Genomic DNA, 17846 nt, shown 5'->3' on the forward strand with positions numbered 1-17846 from the left:
AAGACTAGCTCTTTTATTCCAGACATTTTTTTTTAAAACTGCCTGATTTTAAATTCCATCAGCTGCAATGGTAGGACCTGAAGTTGTTGCCCAACAGTATTAGCCTGGACTTCAGATTACCAGTCCAGTTACAATACCACTATGACAACTATTTACCCCCTTTAACATCCTGCATTTCGACGGTTTATTAGAGGAAGTGCTGCTTAACACTTCACATTTACAAAACCAAATGCAAACATTTGTGGAAAGTTGCAATTTGAAAGCACAGCTCAGGTTGCAGAAGCTTTCAGAGTACAGTAACATCAGTCCCAGCCAATGAGGATAAAATCAGTTGGTTACCCTTTACTGGTAGTATTATTAGACTAGTAATCCAGATGCCCCAGGCTAATGTTCTGGGAACGTGGGTTCAAATCGCATTGTGACAGTCAAATGCAAAAATCAACAAAAAAAAATCTGTGACAACAGGCAGTCATAAAAAGACAAACATCCTTTAGGAAAGTACACCAACGTGGGTAAAGGCTGTGACTAGTGGAATACCACAGAGATCAAGGAGAAAAGGATGAGGTTCTGGGAAGGGAATAAAATAATTTAGGCAGAAAATTAAAAAGGAAGCCTTTGGAGGGTAGTAATATCTGGATTACTCCCAGTGCCATGTGCTAGTGAGAATAGGAACAGGAGGAGAGAGCAGATGCATGTGCAGCTGATGCAGGGAGAATGAGATAATTTTGGATCTGTTCTGGGGTAGGAGTGACCGGTAAAAGGAGGATGGGTTCCACCTGAAGGGGACTGATGTACAGGCAGGGAGATTTGCTAACACTACTCGGGAAGATTTCAACTTAGGACAGGGTGGGGGCCGCAGAAATAGTTAAAAAGAGAGATGAGTCTGAGGCTGGTACAGTTGCAAAAAGCAGCAAGTCAAGACAGGCGGCAACAAGGCAGAGAATGAGATAGGACTGATAAATTACACTGCATTTATTTCAAAACAAGGTAAGGCAGATAAACTCGGGGTATGGTCATGAACATGGGACTGGAATATCAGTTTTACAGAAATATGGCTCAAGGATGAACAAGACTGGCAGTTTCATGTTCCATGAAGGATAGAAAGGAAGGCAAGAGACAAGGCGGGGCATTGGCGTTTTTGGTTAGGGATAACTTTACGTCTGCACTTCAGGAGGATATTACGGAGAGTTCATCTACTGAGGTATTTGGGTAGAACTTAGAAATAAGAAAGGGATGATCACCTTAATAGGACTGTACTGTAGACCACCCAATCAACCCCTCCCCCACCCCCAACCCCAGCAAGGCAGAGTGGGAAATTAAAGAGAAAATTTGTAAAATCAGTTATCTGTAAGAATAATAGGGTGCTAATGGGAGGGGATTATAACTCCCGGGATTACAACTTCCCACACTGATTGGGACTGCAATACTATTAAGGGCTTGGATGAAGAGGAATTTGTTAGGTGTGCACAAGAAACTTTTCTTATGCAGTACGTAGACGTATCTATTAGAGACTGGGGAAAATTTGACCTTCTCTTGAGAAATAAAGCAGAGCAGGTGACTGAGAGGTCAGTGGGTAAGTGCTTTGGGGCCAGTGATCATAATTCTATTAGCTTTAAAGTAGTTATTAAAAAGGATAGACCTGATCTAAAAGTTAAAATTCTGAATTGGAAGAAGGCCAACCTTGAGTGTCACATAGCTAGTCCCTTTCTTTTCCAAAAGCTGTGCCTTGGTTCAAGGATACGCTGTCCTTGATTTTTTCCAGAGGGGTAATAAACCAGACGAGGCTCCCATCAGTCTGGTTTGGTACAGGGAAGATGAAAAGGATTTTGAAAGACCTTTTGTTTATATGTAAACAGATGAGATGTCAGGCCAAAGTGGTCATGTTTTAGGAGTGACCTGTATAAAGAAAGGGGAGTGGTCAGCTCTCTAGCTGAGCTTAGTTCAGTCTTGAACTGGTGAGGAGTTCAATCGCAAGCTGTGTGGAAACGTTCTCTCTCTTTCTGCCCTTCAACTTCAATCCTGTAAGCATGTGTTCCATTTATACTGGTTTTTAAAGGGAGTTTGCTTATTGGGACTATTGTGTAAATTCAGAACAGCATAATTATGTCTAGTTTGGATAGACTGAGTTTTATAGGGGTTCTTTATTCTGTTCTGCGTGTTGTAATTCTGTGAATAATTTTTTGAAGATTTGATTCCCTACAGTATGGAAACAGGCCCATTTGTCTGTTTTAAAATGTAGCAGTCAACCGCGCCAACTTAATCTGGAGAATTTTCACTGTACACTTACCAAAACAAATTGCAAAGTTACGGTCCGGGCCTGCTTGCTAAAAAAAACGTTGAGTGGTCTGGCCTAATGCACAACAGTAGTATTAGGCAAGAACTTACAAACGTTGACTAGGAGCAGATATTGCATTTAAAGGGACAACTGCAAAGTGAGAAGCCTTCAAAAACAAGATAATGAGTCTAGAGACAACATGTTCTTACTAGTGTGATGGACAACACGGGTAGGTGTAGGGTATGCTGGATGACAAGAGAAATGGAGGCTCTAGTCAAGAAAAAAAATAGGAAGCATGTCAGATACAGACAGTAGGAATTGAATGAATCCCGAGAAGGGAGTAAGGGCAGTAGGAGGATACTCAAGAGGGTGAAAAATAAAAGAGGACACAAAATAACTTCGGCAAGTAGGATGAAAGAGATTCTACAAAAGATTAAGGACAAAAGAGTAACTACAGTGAATAACGAGGAACCTCTTAAAAGATCAGCAAGGGCACCATTGCGTGGAATCACAGGAGATGGGTAAGATACTCAATAAATATTTCACAGTGCTTACTGTGGAGAAGGATATGGAAGCTAGAGAACTTTGCAAAATAAATAGTGATATCTTGAAGAGTGTCCATATTACAGGAAGTGGTAGCACTGGGTGTCTTAAAATGCATTAAGGTGGATAAATCCCCGAGACCAGATCATGCATACCCTAGAATTTTGTGGAAAGCTAGGGAACTGTTTGCTGGGCCCTTTGCTAAGATATCTGGATCATCAATAGCCAGGAGTGAGCTCCTGTAACACTGGAGGTAAGCTAATGTGATACCTTTATTTAAGGAATGTGATAAAGACAAGCTAGGGAACTAGACTGGTGAGCTTGATGTCAGTGGTAGCTACGTTGTTGCAGGAGATTCCGAGAGACAGGATTTACAAGAACTGATCAAGGATAGTGAACTCCATTTTGTGCGTGGGAAATAGTGTCTCATAAACTTGATTGAGTTTTTTGAAGAAATAATGAAGATGCCTAAAGAAAGCAGAGTGGTGGATGTTGTTGAATGCCTTACTGAAGTCCAGAAAGACAGACAATGTTTCACATGGCAGACTAGTTAGCAAAGTTAGATTACATGGATTCTGGATTAGTGGTGCTGGCAGAGCACAGCAGTTCAGGCAGCATCCAAAGGAGGAGCGAAATCGACGTTTCAGGCAAAAGCCCTTCATCAGGAATAAGGACAGAGAGCCTGAAGTGTGGACAGTTAAGCTAGAGGAGGGCGAGGGTGGGGAGAAAGTAGCATAGAGTATAATAGGTGAGTGGGGGAGGGGATGAAGGCGATAGGTCAGGAAGGAGAGGGTGGAGTGGATAGGCGGAAAAGGAGATAGGCAGGTAGGACAAGTCATGGGGACAGTGCTGAGCTGGAAGTTTGGAACTAGGGTTAGGTGGGGGAAGGGGAAAATGAGGAAACTGTTGAAGTCCACATTGATACCCTGGAGTTGAAGTGTTCTGAGGCAGAAGATGAGGCGTTCTTCCTCCAGTCGTCTGGTAGTGAGTGAGCGGCGGTGAAGGAGGCCCAGGACCTCCATGTCCTTGGCAGAGTGGGAGGGGGAGTTGAAATGTTGGTCACGGGACAGTGTGGTTGATTGGTGCGGGTGTCCAGGAGATGTTCCCTGAAGCGCTCTGCTAGGAGGCGCCCAGTCTCCCCAATGTAGAGGAGACTGCATCGGGAGCAACGGATACAATAAATGATATTAGTGGATGTGCAGGTAAAACATTGATGGATGTGGAAGGCTCCTTTAGGGCCTTGGATAGAGGTGAGGGAGGCGGCATGGGCGCAGGTTTTACAGTTCCTGCGGTGGCAGGGGAAGTGCCAGGAGGGGAGGGTGGGTTGTAGGGGAGTGTGGACCTGACCAGGTAGTCACGGAAGGAACGGTCTTTGTGATAGGCGGAAAGGAATGGGGAGGGAAATATATCCCTGGTGGTGGGGTCTTTTTGGAGGTGGCGGAAATGTTGGCAGATGATTTGGTTTATGCAAAGGACAGGGAGAGCTACCTCGAAGGTAGGAGACAGAGGGTGGTAATGGAAGCTTGCTTTTCAGACCAGCAGTGTGTCACAAAGATCAGTGCTTGGTCCACTGCTTTTTATCAATTATATAAATGATTTGGAAGTAAACATAGAGGGCATGCTTACTAAGTTTACAGATGACTCCAAAATTGGAGGTGTGGTAGACACTGAAGGAGGTTACATCCAAGTACAATGGAATCATGATTAGATGGGCCAATGGGCTGAGGAGTGACAGGTGGGAGTTTAAGAACAACAAAGAAAGAATAAAAACGTTTACAGCCCAGGAATAGACCCTTCGGCCCTCCAAGCCTGAGCCAATCCAAATCTACTATCTAAACCTGTCGCGCAATCCCTATGCATCTGTATCCCTCTGCTCCCCACCTACTCATGCATCTGTCCAGATTCATCTTAAATGAATCTACTGAGCTTGCCTCTACCACCTCTGCTGGTGACATGTTCCAGACAGCCACCACCCTCTGTGTAAAGTACTTGCCGCATGTACCCCCCTTAAACTTTTCACCTCTCACCTTGAAAGTGTGACCTCGTTATTGAATCCCTCATCCTGGGAAAAAGCTTATCTCTATCGACCCTATCCATACCCTTCATGATTTTGTAGACCTCAATCAGGTCCCCCCCACCATCTCCATTTTTCTCATGAAAACGAACCTAAACTACTCAACCTCTCTTCGCAGCTAGCACCTTCCATACCAGGCAACATCCTTGTAAAACTTCTCCAAAGTGTCCACATCCTTTTGGTAATGTGGCGACCAGGACTGTACACAGTATTCTAAATGTGGCCAAGCCAATTAATTTAGATAACTTAGATTTAGAGTTGCTGCATCTTGGTAAAGCAAATCAGGGCAGGACTTAATGCACTTACTGGTAATTCCTGAGGAGTATTAACGAGTGAGGAGACCTTAGGGTGCAGATTTATAGTTTCTTGAAAGTGGAGTCGCAGGTAGTCAGGGTGGTGAAGGCAGCTTCTGGTACATGTGCCTTTCTTGGTCAGTGCATTGAGTACAGGAGTTGGGAGGTCACATTGTGGCTGAACAGGACATTGATTACACCCACTCTATGAATACTGTGTGCAATTCTGGTCTCCTTGCTAAAGGAAAGTTGTTGTTAAACTTGAAAGGGTTCAGAAAAGATTTACAAGGATATTACCAGGGTTAGAGAGTTTGAACTATAGGGAGAGGCTGAATCAGCTGAGGTTATTTGCCCTGGAGCGCTGGTGGCTGAGGGGTGACTTTATGGAAGTTTGTAAAATCATGAAGGGTGTAGAGTGAATAGCCACGGTCTTTTTCCTAGACTAGGGGAGTCCAAAACTGGACAGCGTAGGATTAAGGTGAGGCGGGGAAAGATTTAAAAGGGACCAAAGATGTGCAGGTAAGGTGAATTGGCCATACTGAATTAGGTGTTAGGTGCATTAGTCAGGGGTGAATGTAGGGGAATGGATCTGGGTGGGTTGCTCTTTGGAGGGTCAGTTGGGCCAAAGGGCCTGTTTCCACACTGTAGAGAATCTAAAAATCTAATCTAATCTGACCTAAGGGTCAACATTTTTCACACAAAGGGCCATGCAAGAATGGAATAAGCTGCCAGAATTAGACGAGGACGCAGGTATAATTAGAACATTTAAAATACATTGGCATGAGTATATGAATAGGAAGGCGCAGAAGGATACGGGCCAAATGTTGGCAAATCGGACTAGATTAATTTAGGATACCTGGTCGCATGGACAAGTAAATTGAAGGGCCTATTTCCATGCTGTACATCTCTATTGACTCTATGACCCTAAGCCTGCAGATAACATAAATCTATGTGGGAAGGTAAAGTGAAGAGAATGCTGAGATGCTTCAGTGTGATTTGCACAAGTTGAATGAGTGGGCAAAGGCACAGCAGGTGAAGTATGCGGATGAATGTGAGTCATCCATTTTGGGAGCAAAAACAAAGGCAGATTGTCTGAAAGGTGATAGATTGCACCTCCTGCTTTCTCAACAACACCTGGGTGCCCTTGTACCAATTGTTGAAAGTAAGCAGACAGTGCAGCAGTGAAGACAGCATATAGTATGCTAGCCGCCTGCTTATTGAAGGATGGACATATGGTAACAGAGGGAGTGAAACAAAGGTTTATCAGACTGATTCATTGAGACGGCACAACTGTAGGACTAAACTGATTTGAATCTAAGAACAAGGCGGAGGTGGATTCACAAGAACGACGTTCCCAATTATCAAGAAATCCAGTACCGGAGGTCAGTGTAAGGATATGGGTAGGCCATTTTGGACTTAGATAAGACAATATTTCCTCAACCAGAGAATGGTTGAACCTCTAAAATCCTCTGCCATAGAAAGGGGGTGTAGCAAAACATACAATTTATTCACCCCCCCCCCCCCCCGCAAAAGGGTGTTAAATGTAGTTCTTAGGGCTAAAGGAATCAATGGATATGGGGAGAAAGTAGGAACAATGCAGAATTGGATGATTATATTGAATGATAAAGCAGGCTTGAAAGGCTGAATAGTCCCTACACATGCTCCTATCTTCTATGTTTCTATGAAGAAAATCAGTGGTCTTTATCTGGTCTGCCCTTTGTGTGACTCCAGACTAATAGCAACGTGGCTGACTTTTAACTGCCTTCCCAACTGAAATAACCTAGCCAAACACTCGAGGGGGCAATTAAGGATGGGCAAGTTACTGGCCTTCCCAGTGATGCTTATATCCCATAAAAGAAAAGCCCAATAGACATCCACCAAGTGGCCTATGGTATTTGTCTATGATGTCTACAGAGCTGCGGCCTTCAAAATAGCCCAAGAAAGAAAACCGTTGACGTAACGGAGTCACCTACTTCACAATATAAATAGATTTTGAAAATGTAAAAATGCTAATGAAAACCTGCAAAGATACTTACCCAATGTCATCCCTGTAGACTCGGGAGATCAGAACTTCTCCCTTATGGTTGTAAATGAATAAGCCTCCAATCATGATGGAAGCTTGGTTAATCTTCCCTTCCCATGTTGATTAAAAGACCTGAAACAAAGAAACCAAACCACAATAAATACAAATTTTGATCAAAGTAAGTTTGGATTTGGGAAGGCCAAGTATTCAAATCAGTAAAAAAAAACTAGCTAGATAGAACTTAACACTTTTGAATATAGGACAGCCTGTTTTCTCCCAAGAAATCAACTGTAAGGTCGAACCTAAACTAATCTTTCACATATTCAGAATGTATGCAGAGCTATATATTACACAAGTTGCATTGGAACATTATTTCAACGAACCACCACACACTGCAGCACAGAGGAAAATCACCTTTACAGTGTATTCAAAAAGAACAGGTACCCAATGAACACAGTCCACCGATTTCTCAGCAACAAACCCAAACAAGCAGAAGAAACACGCCCAGAAACCCTAGCCAGTCTCCCCTACATCAAAGGCATCTCGGAAATGACTGCCAGATGACTCAGACCTCGGACAACACGGTAGCCCACAAACCCACCAACACACTAAACAGCAGCTTGAAAGACCCTAAACAGACAACAAGCAAAACTAATGTCATTTAAAAATACCGGGCAAGAACTGTAACGAACACTACATTGGACAAACAGGCAGAAAACTAGCCACCAGGATACATGAGCATCAACTAGCCACAAAACGGCACGACCCTCTCTCACTAGTATCCTCACATATAGATGAGGAAGGTCACCACTTCGACTGGAACACCACATCCATCCTAGGACAAGCCAAACAGAGACATGCACAAGAATTCCTAGAAGCATCGCATTCCAACTGGAACTCTATCAACAAACACGTTGACTTGGATCCCATTTACCACTCCCTGAGAGAAAGAACAGGAAATGACATCACCAACCCAAGGAAACCCAAACATATAAATAGAAAGCAGGAAACACAAGCAGTGCTTCGTCTGGAGGCTCACTGAAGATGTTATCTAATATAGCGAATATAGACACATCTGAAAGTGAACCTTCCAGCTCAGCGAAGAAACCTACATCCATCTATTACAATTAAACATTTCCTAAGCTGACAGAGCTTTAATCAATCTGAGCATCTCAAGTGAATTCACAGTCAGTCAATGCCCATCACCTACAATTAAATAATTGAAATAAATTTTGTTTTGCTCTGTTAATTGCAATAATGGCCTAATGTAAAACACATTTTACTCAGCACATTGGTAATAGGAAGCTGATGAAGAAAGACCAAATAAAACAATTATTCACACACAGGCTTGAAGAGGCTCAACCTCAAAATGACTATGTTCTACCTTGTACGAGGGCAAAATAGAATAGCTGTGCCACCTTTAATATAGCAAAATTCACCAAGGCCCCCCCTTCGGGAATTGGAATAGAGAAAAATCAAACAGTTAAAAAGCTACAACATAGCTAGCTAAAGGAGTGGTTTAATAAGTAGCTTGAGGATATTTTGAGGGGTGGGGAATGCAATCGTTATAGGGAAGTAGTTAAGAGAATTTGAGAATGCGCTGACAGAAATTCAGAAGAATAAGCAGATCCAGAAGCATGTAGGAGATAGAAAAGCAAAGTTACAAAGTTGCTTGAATCATGATTACAAACGTGAGACTGAGAAAGAATAATTTATGTATAAACTATAAGTTTGAACTAATTGATTTAGGGATGGACAGCCAAAGGACGTCAGCAAGGACATCAGCGATAGGAACAGATTGCACTTTTTAAATGGATATCATTCTGCACGGATTTAATTTAAATCAATAGATAATGGAAAATCAGAGGGAGACAACACTATAACTAAAGAAGCTACCATTGTGCACAGCAAGGGGAGGACAGTGAGTATTTAATACCCAGCTAATAAAGCTGGAAGAAAAAGGTCAATCAGCCCAAGCACACTCCTTCAAACTTTACCAAATCAGCCATGATGACATTACAATGTAGCCACGATGGACTAAATGACCTATTCTGCTCCTAAGTCTTATGGTATTTTTATCCAAAGAGAAATTATGCACAAATACTGGTGAAGTACTCAGCTCAAAGCTCATTCATTCTTGCACCTGAACAATTCAACTCCAATCCTTGCATCTCCAGATGAAAATCAGCCTCATTTCCTTGTCATCACAGGAACCATTCACTCCTGGAGTATTCAATATGGTACGAAGTCTGTGACGAGATTGAAAATAACTCTCAGTCAGAAGATTTTCAAGTGAACAATTATCCTAGTTTGGAAAGCTCTCCTTTGTGAGTTGGCACCTTGTCTGTTTCTAAAACTATTTTTACATTACATTGAATGTGAACATAGGAGGCATAGTTAGTAAGCTTGCAGATGACACCAAAATTGGAGGTGTAGAGGACACCGAAGGAGGATACGTCAGAGTACAATGGGATCTTGATCAGATGAGCCAATGGGTGACAGATGCAGAGTTTAATTTAGATAAATATGAGGTGCTGCATTTTGGAAAGGCAAATCAGAGCAGGAGTTATACACTTAATGGTAAGGTCCTGAGGAATGTCACTGAACAGAGGGACCTTGGAGTGCAGGTTCATAGTTCCTTGACAGTAGTGTCACAGGTAGATAGGATAGTGAAGGTGGCATTTGGTATGCTTTCTTTTATTGAACAGAGTATTGAGTATAGGAGTTGGGAGGTCATGTTGTGGCTGTATAAGACATTGGTTAGGCCACTGTTGGAATATTGCTTGCAATTCTGGTCTTCCTTCTATTAGAAGAAGGTTGTGAAACTTTAAAGGGTTCAGACAAGATTGACAAGGATGTTATCAGGGAGAGGCTGAATAGGCTGGGGCCATTTTTCCTGGAGTGTCAGAGGCTGAGGGGTGACCTTATACAGGTTTATAAAATCATGAGAGGCATGGATAGGGTAAGTAAACAAGGTGCTCTTCCTGGGGTGAGGAAGTCAAGAACTAGAGGGCATAGGTTTAGGGAGAGAGGGGAAAAATTTAAAAGGGACCTAATGGACAACTTTTTTAGGGTAGTGTGTGTATGGAATGCTTTGCTAGAGGAAGTGGAGGAGGTTGGTATAATTACATTTAAAAGGCATCTGGATGGGTATATGAATAAGAAGGGTTTAGAGGGACATGGGCCATAGGGATATAGTAAAATAAAAAGCCCTTCCCTTGAAATCACAAGCTCACTGTCCTCCCTGCACTATGCTGAGAGCAAGATTTTTTATAATATGGAGTAATACGGACTTTTCCCGTCAACCTGTTCAGAAATGTTATTACACCCCTCTGGAGCAAGTGAGACTTGAATGCTGGTCCAAGTGTAGGGACGTTACCACTGTGCCGTAAGAGGAACCTACAAAACAAGCTTAATATTGTCTCCTTTTATTGATCAGATTACATCTGAGAATCCCTTTGCCAGAGCCCACTTTTCATATCAATGTGTTTTTAAAATTCAAGCTCAATTTCACCTAAACACCATAACACTCAGCTACGGTTTTGCTTTCAAACAGGAGACCAACCATACCACAGAATGGACAATCCAGTCTGGACAGTGTAAGAGATTGAAGCCGTAAGACATAACAGAAGCATTTATTGCAATCATTGGGTTTATGTTTGAACATAAATCAATTGTGCACCACAGGATATACCTCAGCAGATAGAATCCTGAAAAAAGTATTCAAAATGAACTTAGAGTTTAAATCATAAGATCATTTTCTGGTATTATTTACAGCCCTGCACTAAAACATCTGCAATCTTTCTGGCTGTAAGGTTTAATGCACAGACAAGTAGATCAGTGGTACACTTCCGTAAAGGGACCAAATCATATTTCTAAGAAACACAAACAGGTTGCAAGGTTAAACTTTCTTTAGCAAAGAAAGAGTGATCACAAAAAAAGGCCACACAAATTTGTAACAAGTGATTCAAAAATGCTATCGTTAAAAAAAAAGGTATACTGTACTCTGCCTGAACCCTCGAAAATATTTCATAATTGCCAGAACGCCGCACAGATCATTTCAATATTGGGAATTCGAACCCAAAACAAGGCAATTTAACCCTGCCTTTGCCACATCAGCTGAATACAACTAACGCACTTAATTGCCATTACGTACATTGTTACTATGTAACACTGTCGATTCAATTTAACTGAACATTTTTCCAGAAAAAAACTGATCACTTTCAAAAGAAACGTGTCAAATCGATACCCACCGCTCGCAATCACTGGTAAAATCATCGCTTATCTCAGCAAAATCGAGGGGTTAATGAAAGCTTGCATTGTTAAAGGGGCGGTAGTTTCATGCAAATACAACGGGAGAATGATCAGATATTACAGTAAATGCCCCGTCTCTCTCTCTCTCTGTCGCAGACTTGTTTTGCGAAGGCTTAGCTTCTCCGTTCCCGTTTGTCCTTTTCAAAAAAATGTGCGAATTCGGGCGCGGTCTGTTTCAATGGAAAACAGAATCTGCAATGGCAGCTCCAGAAAACTGAAGTCTGCACTGCGACAAAGCAGCCCTACCCATTCAACGGGAGCAAGCAAGTTGTTCAAATGTAGCAATAGCAGTTACACTTCCGGATGCGGCGGACTCTCGAAATCATTTGACTGTAATAAATTTTTTTTTTAAGTGTGAAACAAATGGCACCACAGCACGGACAACGTAGACTGGACAAGTCAAGAGATCGATTGCGTTATGACTTGAGACTTCATTTTGACTAATTAATGGGTTTATGTTCCAGCCTTAATACCGACTGAAATTTGACATCCCTTTAATTATCCAGGTCTATACACGGCTTCATCATCAGACCAATACTACTGACAGTTACCAAGGATGTAAAGTGGCCAAACAAACTGCTAAAAATGTTTGGTTCTAGTGCCCAAAGATGTGCAGGCTTGGTGTACTAGCCATGGGAAATGCAAGGTAACAGGGATTGGGGTCTGGATGCGATACTCTTTGGAGGGTCAGTGTGGTCTCAATGGGTTGAATGGCCTGTTTCCACACTACAGATTTTATGATTCTAGTTCAAAACATCAAATTTGAAGCAACAGGGAATTGGCACATGGGATGCTTACCTTCAATAGCCAGGGCTGGGAACAGAGGAGCAAGGAAATCCCATAAAACATAAATCCCGAGTCTATCTTGTAGCGAGCAGGTTAAGTGGCTGATGAGGTTCAATACAGAGAAGTAGAAGTACGCATTTTGTTACAAAGAATATTGAAAAGTAATATAAAATAGGGGATACAATTCTAAACTATCTCCAGTAGCAGACAAACCTGGGTATATGTCCACAGATTACTTAAAGGTGGCAGTTCAAGTTGAGTGCACAATTAATAAGTATACAAAAGATCTAGTGTAATTAAATTTGAAGCTTTTTTTGTGAAGATGAGGATAGTGCAGCTGATGTTTTATATGGACTTCAGTAAGGCCTTTGACAAGTTTCCACACGGAAGTCTGCTTCAAAAGGTAAGAGCCCGTGGGATCCAAGGTAAGTTGGCAAACTGGATACAAAACTGGCTAACAAACGGAGGCAAAGAGAGTGGTGCTGGAGGGTTTATTTTTTAATTGCAAGCCTGTGATCAGGAATGCGCCACAGGGATCAGTGCTGGGAACCTTGCTGTTTGATGTGTACGTCAATGACTTGAATGTGAATTAGTAAGTTTATAAATGACATGAAAATTGGTGTTGTTGTTGATATTTATAGTTTATAAAATAATGAAAGTCATAGATAGGGTGAATAGTCAGGTCTTTTCCTCAGGGTAGAGTCCAAAACTTGAGGGCATAGGTTTAAGGTGAGAGGGGAAAGATTTAAAAGGGACTTAAGGGGCAACTTATTCATGCAGAAGATGGTGAGTGCATGAAATGAACTATCAGGGCAAGTGGTGAAGGCTGGTACAATTACATTTAAAAGGCATCTGGATGGTATATGATGGTATATGAATAGGAAGGGTTTAGAGGGATATGGACCAAACACTGACAAGTGGGACCAGATTAATTTAGGATATCTGTTCAATATGTAGGAGTTGGACCAAAATGTCTGTTTTCATTCTGTATACCCTTATGACTCAGCTCAGTGGCCAGCACTGTTGCCTCAGTGCCAGGGACCTGGGTTCAACTCCATCCTCAGGTGACTGTCTGTGGAGTGTGCACATTCTTCATATCTGCATGGGTTTCCTCCAGGTGCTCTGCTGGTAAATTGGCAGAACAACAGCAGATGGAATTTAATTCCATAAGTGCACATTGATGTAATTTGGGAAGCCTAATAAGGGAAGAAATGGACAAGGAATGTGCAAACTCCACTCAGGTGGGAAACGAACCCAGGACCCTGGTGCTGTGAGGCAGCAGTGCTAACCACTGAGCCATCGTGCCGCCCACCAAGAAGCAAGGAAATCTTGTTACAACTTTATAGAACACAGTTGGGCCAGTGATGGGATAAACCATGTGCAGTTCTGGAACTATACTATCAGAAATGTGGGGGCAATTCAGTAGGATATTGCCTAGGAATGTCTCAGCTATGAAGAGACTGAATAGAATAGGTTTGGTTTTTTTGTAACAAGAGAGAGGTATCTGATTGATGAATATATAATTAGCAGAGACTTGGACAGAGTAGATCATGAAAATTTCTTCCCCATGGCAAACATCTAAGACCAGACAGCACAAGTTTAATGTGAGAAGCAAGTGGTTCAGAGGAGATTTTTTTTCCACCCAAAGAGTGGTAGAAATATAAAATATGCTGCCTGCGGGTGCAGTGGAAGCAGATACTCTCAACATTTAAGAAGCAAATGGGTATCTAAAATAACGGGACATGGTAGGCTATGGAACAAGTGCAAGTAAAAGTTATTTTTGTAGTTTAGTGTTTATTGGTCAGCACAGACATGGTGGGCTGAAAGGCCAGTTTCTCAGCTACGTGATATCATACAAATTTTTAAAATGTTGGACAATATCAAGGGTAGCAGTATCTGTTGAGAGAAAGCAGCACTAACATATGGAGTCCAGTGACCCGATGGGCTAAATGGCCTAATTACTGCTCCTGTGTTATGATTATGACTCTTCATCAAATGACAGTAGGTAGGAAGGTGAGCAGCACGGTGGCACAGTACTTAGCACTGCTGCCTCACAGTACCAGAGACCCGGGTTCAATTCCCACCTCAGGCGACTGTGTGGAGTTTGCACATCCTCCCTGTGTCTGCGTGGGTTTCCTCCCACAGTCCAAAAATGTGGAGGTTAGGTGAATTGGCCATGGTAAATTGCCTATAGTGTTAGGTGAAGGGGTAAATGTAAGGGAGTTGGTCTGGGTGGGTTGCTCTTTGGAGGGTCGATGTGGACTTGTTGGGCCGAAGAGCCTGTTTCCACACTGTAAGTAATCTAAAAAAAGTGATATTTATGCTGATGACAGGGTGAGGAGAGAGTGGATAGGGAGGAGACATAGCCCAAACAGATTAAGAAAGTCAGGCAGGTAAAGTGATAGTTGATAATAAGGCAGAAAAGAGGAAAAGCTGATAATAGTGACCATAAGTAGGTGAAAATGGGTTGGCTGTGCTGAAAGCAGCTCATGTCATGAAAGGACTTGAGATTTGGGAGTGGATTAAGGAAGTGTTCAGACTCATATTCTTAACCTAAGGCTGCAAAGTCCCCAAATGGATAATGAAGTGCTGTTCTTTCAGCCTGCACCAAGCCTCAGAGTACTGCAGCAGCCCCAAGACAGGAACAAGGTGGTGTGTTGACATGGCAGGCAACTAAAACCTCAGGATCATTTTTAATGGACAGAATGCAGGTATTCCACAAAGCAGTCATTCAATATGCATTTTGGCTCCTTGATGTACTGGAGACCATATTGTGAGCAGCCAATACAGTGGACGAGATCGAGTCAAGTGAAGGGCTTTTGCCCAAAACATAGACTCTTCTGCTCGAGTGCTGCCTGACCTGCTGTGCTTTTCCAACACCACTCTTTTCGACTCTAACTCTCCAACATCTGCAGCCCTCACTTTCTCAGAGTGAAGTGCTGGTAAATCACTGCTGCATCGGGAAGGTATGTCTGAAGCCATGGATAACTAGGAGGGAGGAGGCAAATGGACAAGTGTTGCACCTTCTATGAAGGAACGTGAAGGTGCTGTGGAGGTGGAGTGGACTAGGTTACCCTGGAGAAACGCAGTCTCTGCAAAATGCTAATCAGGTCTGGAATGGGAATGTGTGCCTAATGGTGGCTTATGGTCCTTTGGGTGAAAAGTGAGGACCTGGTGAAGAGTGGAGGGGTGAAGGCACAGTGCCAGAAATGGGTCAAGAATGGTTAAAAGTCCAGTTAACCACACTGGTGGGGAATTGTCAGTTGAGGAAAAAGGCGAACATTCTAAGCACCCCTGTGGAAGAGGAGATCGACAGAATAGATGGAGACAAAGAAACTGAGAATGGTATTGTGTCTTTACCGGAAAGAGGGTGCAAGGATGTACAGCTCAGGTAACCGTGGGGTTGGTAGGTTTGTAGTAGACATTGGTGAGGGGTCTATCCATTTCTGGAGATGTCCAGGGAGGAGTCAGAGACAGAAGTTGAAGGCTAAAAATAGGGCGAGGACTGCAGGTGAAATTAATAAATCTTTCCGAGGAGAGAGAGAAGAAGGAGGAGGAGGAGAAAGCAGCACCGATTATGTCATCAATGTGGCAGGGAAAGAGTTATGGGGAGGGACCCAGGTAGGATTGGAACAAGGAATTTTTCACCTAACCTATGAAGAGATAGGTAGAATGAAGAAGGCACCCATGACCACTCCTTTGATCTGTAGAAAACAAAACAAGAGGAATTAAGAATCCGTTGCTCAGTGAGCATAAACTTGGTCAAATAGAGGTGGTACATATGGATTGTGGAAGCATAAACAAAAATTACTGGAAAATGAGGCAGGACTGACAACATATGGGGAGAGAAAACAGAGTTAATGTTGAAGCACATTTAATTGGGGCTTTCAAGGTGACAATAGGTGATTATTTGGAAGTGGAAGAATGACTCAGATCACCAGTCCTTGGAATGAGGGGGTCGGCCTGTGATGAGAGGCAGAGTAAAGTGTGCCTGTATTCTTTGTAGTTCAAACTGAAAATGTGAAGAGTTCTCAGTGAAACAAAGTTGCAAGATTCTGAAAGGCCTTGACAAGCAGACAGATTTGTTTCTCCCTGGCAAGGAATCTAGAAAAGTCTCAGCACAACTGGATGACTGATCTATTAGGACTAAGATAAAAAAATAAATTTATCCACTGAAAATATTGTGAAGTCTTAAAATTCTCTACCCCAGAAGATTGTGAAAACACAATATTGAAAATACTCAAGGCTGAGGGAGAGATTTTGGGCTCACGGAATTATGGGAAAGAGGAGTGCGCATGAAAATGAAATTGAATCCCAAAATCAGTCATGATTGCATGGAATGGCAGAACAAGTTTATTGGACATAGTCTGCTCCTTTTTTTTTTAAAATGGTGCACTTCAACATTACTTTCCTGCACTATCCACACAAATTGCCTTCATGTCCAAAAAACTGCAATCTCCATCTTGAATACAGACAATAATTTACCATCCAAAGTTTACTACAGTAGAGAACTCAACACTTGAAGAGTTTCTCATCTGGATCCTGAATGGCTGATCTTCTGATATTGCGAAGACAACAGCAGTAATGCCTACATTCCACAAATTAAATCAGTCTGAAGTAGAATTTCAAACTGACCGCATTCAAGTCAAATGAGAGAATCTCCAGCTAAGTTTGCAACACTTTCAATATTTCAATGGGAGCTTCACTTCAGAAAAAGTGAATCCATATTGCAACAATCCAACACTGGAGTGAACATGGGATTTCTTACAGCTTTTTCAAAACCAAAATGTGTTTCCAGGTAAAACACTTTGTCAGGTAAAAAGAACTGGCCAGATATTGGATCATCTTAGGTCAAGATAACAAACCTCCTTCTCCTTTTGCTTAAACATCCACCCAGAGTCAGATGATCCTTTACTCCTGCCATTTTGTATCCTGAGAATTGTGAACTGTGGATCAAATTTGGAACAGCAAAGGGCTCAGACAGTGGACACTGAAACATAGTTTCTTAATCTTATTCAGCCTTGAGATGTGGAACTTCCCAGAATTGGTTACCTGTTCCTATCTACCCTCAAATACTTGCTATGCTACATTCCTCAAATGATGCAGTTTCAATTAACAGGAGCTTGTCAAGCCACTTCATGTAGCTGCTAATCAGGATGGTGAGCTATCCAAGCTTTATAAATCAACACACAGGAAACTCGTATTCCATTTGCCAGAGTTGTATTCAATTCAGGATCCAAGCAGTTAAAACTCATTGCATCATGCAATCCTCCATTACATCTATACTGGCATTTATAACATTGGGTAATCTTGCGTTCCAATACATGCTGCAGCCTAGTTGGAAGCTGGTTTGCTCAGTTATAGATTCTGGATCAGAGGTGCTGGAAGAGCCTCTGTTCAGGCAGCATCCAAAGTGCAGTGAAATCGACGTTTCGGGCAAAAGCCCTTCATCAAGAATAAAGGCAGTGAGCCTGAAGCATGGAGAGATAAGCTAGAGGAGGGTGGGGGTGGTGAGAAAGTAGCATAGAGTACAATGGG

General features: G+C 42.3%; 1 protein-coding gene across 4 annotated transcripts in view; it reads right to left on the reverse strand.

Annotated features, from left to right (window-relative positions):
• LOC132821799 (AP-2 complex subunit mu) overlaps positions 1-17846 on the reverse strand; it is a 73474-nt gene that overhangs the window by 40324 nt on the left and 15304 nt on the right. The window contains exons 1-3 of one of the 4 annotated variants that reach the window (XM_060834600.1): positions 11462-11740; positions 9352-9457; positions 7222-7340 (exon numbers count right to left, since the gene is read on the reverse strand). In XM_060834600.1, coding sequence (XP_060690583.1) covers positions 7222-7295 — 74 coding nt within the window. In that variant the 5' untranslated portion in view covers positions 7296-7340; positions 9352-9457; positions 11462-11740. Of the gene's footprint in view, positions 1-7221; positions 7341-9351; positions 9458-11461; positions 11741-17846 lie in introns of those variants that run through there. The other 3 variants (XM_060834603.1, XM_060834602.1, XM_060834601.1) reach the window with 3 other exon arrangements.

This window comes from Hemiscyllium ocellatum, chromosome 13 (genome assembly GCF_020745735.1).
Source record: "Hemiscyllium ocellatum isolate sHemOce1 chromosome 13, sHemOce1.pat.X.cur, whole genome shotgun sequence".
Taxonomy (NCBI): domain Eukaryota; kingdom Metazoa; phylum Chordata; class Chondrichthyes; order Orectolobiformes; family Hemiscylliidae; genus Hemiscyllium; species Hemiscyllium ocellatum.